The following is a 6,977-nucleotide window of genomic DNA, read 5'->3' on the forward strand; positions in this document are numbered from 1 at the left end:
CGCTACAGCCTCCCAGCCCCGTCCGCAGGAGACAGGCGCGCGCTCAGCCCCGCCGCGTTCGGAAGGTACGGGGTGGCCAGGGCGTCCATCTGGCTGCCCGTCCGTGTGAGGCCCCGGGTCGGACACCAATCCCCGGAGCCCACCAACGGCGGGGTCCCTGCGGCTCGGACCCTGGGGAGGAAAGGGACCCGGGAGTGTGGTCTCATTTCTTACCATGGCGCGGGCGGCGCGTCTTCCGGTGGCGAGGCCTGCGCAGGACGCGAGGGGCGGGGCGCGCCAAGGAGAGTTTGATTTTGGCGCCGACCCCGCCCCGGGGGCGGAGCAGCGAAGGTGAAAGAGGTGGTAGACAGACCGACCTTCGTCCCGGCGGCTCGCAGCGACCCCTGGCGGCTCCGCCGAGAGGCGAGACAGAGTGAGATAGGGCCTTTTCAATAAAATAAACTGATTGAGGTATTGTCCTCTTCCACAAATTCTAAAACATTCCTTTATTTCCCTTCACCTAAAAATGGTTATGTTAAATAAATAAACATTCACCCTGGAAACGGAGAAAACAAGCTTTATTATAATGATTTGAGATTTTGTGCATGGTAGATACACATGACTCTTGTTTCTCCTATGTTTCAAGACAGAATTTAAAGTTTTATTGTAGACTAAAGCATCCAAAATACTGTGGTACGTATGTAGCTACGAACGTACAAACACTTTGATGCACAGCATTTATTCTTTTCTTTAAATAGGCAGTCAGCATTTTGATTCATAAAAGAACAGATGATGAGACTATATCATTAACATCAGAGAGCGCAAGATTTAGTGTTCTATACAGAAACGTATGAAACAGACCTATAAAGATGGAATGTACAAAATTTTAAAAGAAAAAAGCAAGGAACCATCATACTCATACATAAGATCAAAAGGCTATAGAATTGAGAATGATATAAAGAATTCTATTACAAGAATACACTCTCGTTGATGACAGAACATTCCATGTCATAAAGCAAAAGCATTGAGTTTAAGGCTGTGTTGCTTTCAAAGGTTAATGGAAGTGCTGTACATTCATTGGAACAACATAGCCAATTTATTAATCGATTTTAGAATATTAATAGCTTTCATACATTCTCCACAAACCAACCACACAATCACCACCACACGATTCATCTTCAGAAAGTTTAAGATTAACATCATGATTTGTAGCTTACTGTCATTTAAAACAAACCAAAAAATTATTTATTTATACCAAACAAATCTTTAATGGGCACTTAGTTCCTTTATGGCAATACTAGATTCCTAGTTATCAAAAATATTAAAATAACTGTTAAATTTAAAACCCTGCAACGTTTACAGAATGCAACAGTATTACAACTTTCAGTTTTAAGCAAAATTAGAATAATGTTTGCAGCAAACAGCTTTAATTTCATCCTAGCTGAAAATGTCTTCTTTAAAATTATTAAACTAAAAATACTCCTCTCTTTTCCGAAGCTGGTCAATAGAGAGGATACTATAGAGTCCAAAAATACAAAAAGATTTTCTCATTTAAGGTAATCTGCTGATTACCTGATGTTTATTTGCTATTTCCTCCAATTAACTCAGTAGGTATTATCAAAGCATTTATGAGAACCCTTTAATATTAAGGATCCAGACACTTGCTGGTATACTGCTATTCCAGTTAACTCCATGTTAGGACATACCCTGTATATTTCGTAGTAGAAGCAAGTGTGTTCTCGTTTCATGGACCTGTAGTATTTATTTGCCTCAAATCTAGTCAAAGAAAAGATTAAAATAAGGAGATTTGGGGACTTGTTTAGTTACTGGAGACTAAAATTTGATTGAAATATTAAGTACTATTTAAAAAATGGCAAATAGTCATAAAGGCTTTTTATTCATGTGTTTCTGAATGGTCAAGCGACTCTTTACCACCCCATGTCCAGCAGGGGAGGTCTGTAAGTGGGAGAGGGGAGGGGAATACATTGTCACTGACCTTCACATTCTAAATGGCAATATTTTACCGTAAGTGCCCAGGGGAAATTCGAATGGGTAATTTTTCAGAGCTACTTATCATGAATGTATGACAGGTTCTGTACACTTGACAAAGAGAAATCGTTAAACAATAATGGTAGCCCAGAAAAAAAGTCACTTATTTTAACATCCTTTTCAGTTTACCAGAAACTATTTTCCATAGAATGTGACAAAATTTCACTTAAATCTTGTCTATTCATATCTTAGCAGCACTTTTCCCCCTAAAACATGCTCACCAAGAAATACAGTAAATGCACATATGTATCCAAATGTGAAATGTTATTCATCTTTTAAAATATGATTACATATTTTGGGGGGAAAATATAGTGTTTCCTGGAGTGTCCATAGCATGTTTTAGTAACAGAAGAGGTCTGACTCAAAATATCTATTCTTTCATTCCAGTTTGTGCCAATATTGACATGAAAAAAATTAGCTTTGTCTTCAATCTACTAATTGAGATATCCGGCCTGCTACGGTATGATGGCTAGTTAATTTCTAACTTGGCATATATAATTTAAATGTTGTGATAAAAAAAAAAAGAAAAAGAAAACACCCTTTAAGTAAATTAGCCTTAAGATCAATAGCCTGTGGCAGAATCTGTATAGGAAGCCATTTTTATTTGTGAAAATAAACTAAAATTAATTTCATCAATTTAAGAAGTTTTCTTTTAAATGGTCTAGGAGCTATGAAAAGTCTAGCTTGTGTTTTATGCAGAATGTTAGTAAACAGCAAAATGAAATTCCCTCCCTAGAGTGTAAGCTCCAAGGCAGAAGGAATTTTGTCTTTTTTCCATCACTCTATCTCCAGTATCCTGAATAGCATCTGGCTCCTAGCAGGCACTCATTACATATGAAGGTTTAAATTCAAAGACTTATTTCACTGATACTAAGAAATAGTATCTTAACATTCTAAAAATGTTATTGAATTTTATAACTATTGCAGACAAGTCTCAAATATTTTGAAAACTCTGCCTAACTAAAAAAATACTAAACCTAAATGGAAATCTTTCTGAAAAAAATTTTTTTCAGAGCTTGATTTGGGCATGAATTTGCTAGACAACTGGAAGTAGATAGATTTCCCTTCTAAATTTCAAACATTCCTATATAGGTGAGTAACTGAATTATAAGTTAATAAGCCATAAACATCACATTCATATAATTATACATACGGGAAATGTTTTCTTATAGTACAGTTCTAAGGTGCTTTCAGTAAAAAAAGATCCCAAAGTCATTATCGAAAACTGCCAAACACAACATCCTATTTGGTAGAACCGAGTAGAAAATTAAACAGTGGAAATAAACCACATCTCATTTTACAGTACCAATGACAGATTAACAATTGACTAAATTATTCTTAACATTTCTCAAAACTCATTTATTTAAATTAAATGTAACGAGTTCGACTTCTCTTTTTTGACCTGTTTTTATTTTTTTTGAAAGCACAGAAGGCCATTTTCTGATGAGACATCAGCCAATACCATCATTCCCAGAAAGTGGTAAAAGTCAAATCTTTCAGAGCTTCTTCTACTAGGACGGCTTTAAAATTCCGCAGGAAAGGAATGTGCTGAAGAAAGCCTGGACGATGCTTCTGTCTTTCAGAGTGCTGCCTATTTCGATACACCAAAGATTCGGCTATATATATAGATATATACGATACATTCTACCATACCCTAATCATGTATACATAGTCCTTTAATGCCTCTACTATTCATTAGACAATGATAAATAACCATAACATGCCCTTACCTGTAATGCTTTCACAACTTTGGTAACACTTGCTTCTAAGGGGAAAACCGTTACTCAATCACATGCCTTTGGTTGACACCATCAGTCCTCCAAAGGGCTACTTATGGCTCTCTGTCCTAGGATACTGGTGTCCTACTACATGTGCTGACATTTTTCAGGAGGTAAAGCTTTCGCTTTCACGAAGTGGAAGAGGAGAGACACATGTGAGAACATGGCACATAAAACATGACGAGCTTTTTTTGAGTGCATTCCAGTGCATTGATCTGGAGTTGGGCTGTTTGTTTACCAAAAGGTAGCATTACTATTGTAATATGCTTTTCAAAGCATTAGGAACTTCAGGTTTCCCTGAAAATGTACTTTGTTTTTTTATTTAAAGTGAGCAGGAGAGGGAAAAGTGAAAAGAACACATGAAAAGGGCCTTCGATCTAACCCAGAAAGGTTGAGAAATTTGCATTTATATTTAAGTGCTAAACTCAAGAGGCCTGCTAATAACAGATGAGAGGGTTTTGCAAGACAGTCTTATTTCTTTCATAAAATAATTTATATGTAGCTATTGATAACCAAAAAAAGTCACAATACCTACTGTAAAAGTGAGGTTAGAAGATTTCCCCAGGTCTCATGACTGAGGTTAAAGTATATAACTACAACAGATTTTATTTTTGTTGTTTTGTTTTGTTTTTGGAAGCTCTGCGCAAAAGCTACCATTCACAGGATTAACAAATACCTTTAAATATTTTAGTTCTTTTTAATGCTTGTTTGATTTGCAAAATTAGTTTAACTACATAAATCCCTGTCCTAGAAGCCATAGTTCACAGGTGTAAAACTTTGCAGTTTCTATAGATTCGGTAGAAGAGATCTCTTTTTTCAAACCCTAAAGGTCAGTTACAGAAATCAGATATGCAGTTTTTAAGGAAATTATTACATTCAGAAATAACCTTGGAAAGTTAGCCAATGATTCCTTCTAGCATGAAAAGTCTGGTGTAATCTGGTCCCGCGCCGAGAAATCTATTCCAGTTTATAGTGCAAGACCTTTGTAAGGGGCTTTCCAGCCGCCCGTTGTTACTGTAAGTACCGGTAGACCTTGAAACAGTGGTTCCCAGAGTCTGCAACCACAACGTGGCCATCCGAAGTCAGGGCCAGGCCTTGGGGGCCATAGAGTGGGTCAGCAGATGTGTTAATGTAGGACAGAAATGATCCACTTCCATCAAAAACCTGTCAAAAATATATAGTCAGAGTGTTATAGGAAAAGGTATGGTAATACGATGAAATGGGAGTTAGAGAACTCTTGATGCTGATGTTTTTAACATAAAAGCCTCTGCCTAATCCCCTAGGTTTGTTTAGGTCACTGTCATATATACAATCCGTCCCTCCATTTACCTTGGTTTTTCTCCTCTCACTCTCTATGTCCCAGAGTCACTGACAAAGAACATCCATTGGCCACCAGAATATAAATTCTTACAGTGGTCATTTTCGAGGAGAATGGCACTGGATGGTGCTTGAAAAATGAACGACACTGATTTTTCACTCTAAGCCTTCACTTTTCCACCTTCCAGCCTCATATCCCTCTTTTACCCCCTATCATGAGAGAAAAATCTGCAACTAAATGACAGAAGAATGGTCCCACGTCATAATATGCAATGAAAAATAGAGATTTTTTTTTTTCCTTTACAGAAAACAGTATGTTACAAGAAGTCAGTGGTTTGACATGTACATTTGGATATGAAGTGGTCTTCTTTTGGTCTGTAAGCTTCTGCTATTATGAAATAAAAGAAACAGGAACATTTCTCCTTTCACAAGGCCCAGGCTGGTTTCTTTTGACCATTCTGTTTGGCCTATCAGGTGTTCTAACAGGCAGTGTAACTAGGCAGATGCTACAAGGGCCACAACACAGCTCAGCATCTGTGGTCCCACACAGAACTGCTTTGTCCACTTCGTTCCCTGTATGGCTTCTGGCTTCCATCAGACACAGAATACCTCTTTCAAATGTGGATGTCCACTGGGTTAATTAAGCAAGACAAATATATTTCAGAAATAAAAGCATTTCGTGTTACATTTATAGTCTCAATCTTTTTTCCGAGAAGTAGATACTTATATCAGATTCAAACTGCTGACCACTGCTGTCCTCAAAGAGGCCATCTGAATGCTACTAAATTTAGCCAGTGAGATAAATGATTCTCACATGCATCGCACAAGGACACATCAGCAAGGATGGACAGCCCCATCTATAAAGGCATGTTTAGATCCATGCAGGTGTCTACACAGAGAAAGAATAATCTTTCTTCAGTTTGAAGATTTAAAAGCTTTCTTCTTAATTTAGAGAAAAATCTTTTTTTTTTTTTTTCGTATCATGGACTCCTTTGGCAGTCTGGCAAAGACTATTACAGTCTCAAAATAGTGTTTTAATGTTTTTTTTCCCCCCCAGTATGTAAAGTCTTATTATTTTTTATACTCAATAAAAATGCCAAATGCCATCCATGATAACATTATTCTTAATCCATGAAAAGATATTTAAATTCACTATGATTCTTCTTTTAAATTTGAAATAATTAGATTCATAAGAAGTTGCAAAGATAGTACAAAGAGAGCCTATGCACCCTTCACCCAGTTTCCCACAATGGTTACATCTTCTAAATTATAGTACAATATAAAACCCAGCGAACTGACATTGGGATGTATGTATATAGTTGTAGATCATTTTTTCACAAGTGTAAATCCATGTAACCACCACCGTGATCAACATCCAGAACTATTCCATCGCGAAATTCTCCCTCATGCTGTCTCTTTACAGTCATACCCACTTCCCTTCTCCCACCGTCTCTAACTCTTGCCAAACACTAATCTGTTTTCTTTCTATATAATTTTGTCACTTCGAGAATGTTAGATAACTGTTAGATAAATCACAGTGTGTGATCTTTTGAAAGTGCCTTTTTTCACTCAGCCTGATGCCCTTGGGATGCAGCTAAGTTGTTGAGTGTATCATTAGTCTATTACTTTTTACTGCTGAGTAGTATTTTGTAGCATAGATATACCACAGTTTATTTAGCCATTAACCTATCAAAAAACATGTTGGTCATTTTCAGTTTGGGGCCTTTACAAATAAGGTTTCTATGAATGACAAACATTCTCATTTCTCTAGGATAAATGCTCAGGAGTACAGCTACGGGGTTGTATGGTAAGTACAAGTTTAGTTTTTTAAGAAACTGCCAAATTATTTTCAAG

General features: G+C 37.1%; 1 protein-coding gene across 4 annotated transcripts in view; it reads right to left on the bottom strand.

Annotated features, from left to right (window-relative positions):
• Window positions 1-309, bottom strand: part of MND1 (meiotic nuclear divisions 1) — a 54,926-nt gene extending 54,617 nt beyond the window's left edge. For 2 of the 4 annotated variants that reach the window (XM_015585138.2, XM_006906256.2), the window contains exon 1: window positions 214-308. In XM_015585138.2, the coding sequence (XP_015440624.1) occupies window positions 214-216 (3 nt within the window). In that variant the 5' untranslated portion in view covers window positions 217-308. Of the gene's footprint in view, window positions 1-213 lie in introns of all 4 variants that reach the window. The other 2 variants (XM_025042677.1, XM_025042690.1) reach the window with 2 other exon arrangements.
• Between the last annotated feature and the right edge of the window lie 6,668 nt (window positions 310-6,977).

The sequence above is a fragment of the Pteropus alecto genome, unplaced genomic scaffold, assembly GCF_000325575.1.
Source record: "Pteropus alecto unplaced genomic scaffold, ASM32557v1 scaffold50, whole genome shotgun sequence".
NCBI classification, from domain to species: Eukaryota; Metazoa; Chordata; class Mammalia; order Chiroptera; family Pteropodidae; genus Pteropus; species Pteropus alecto.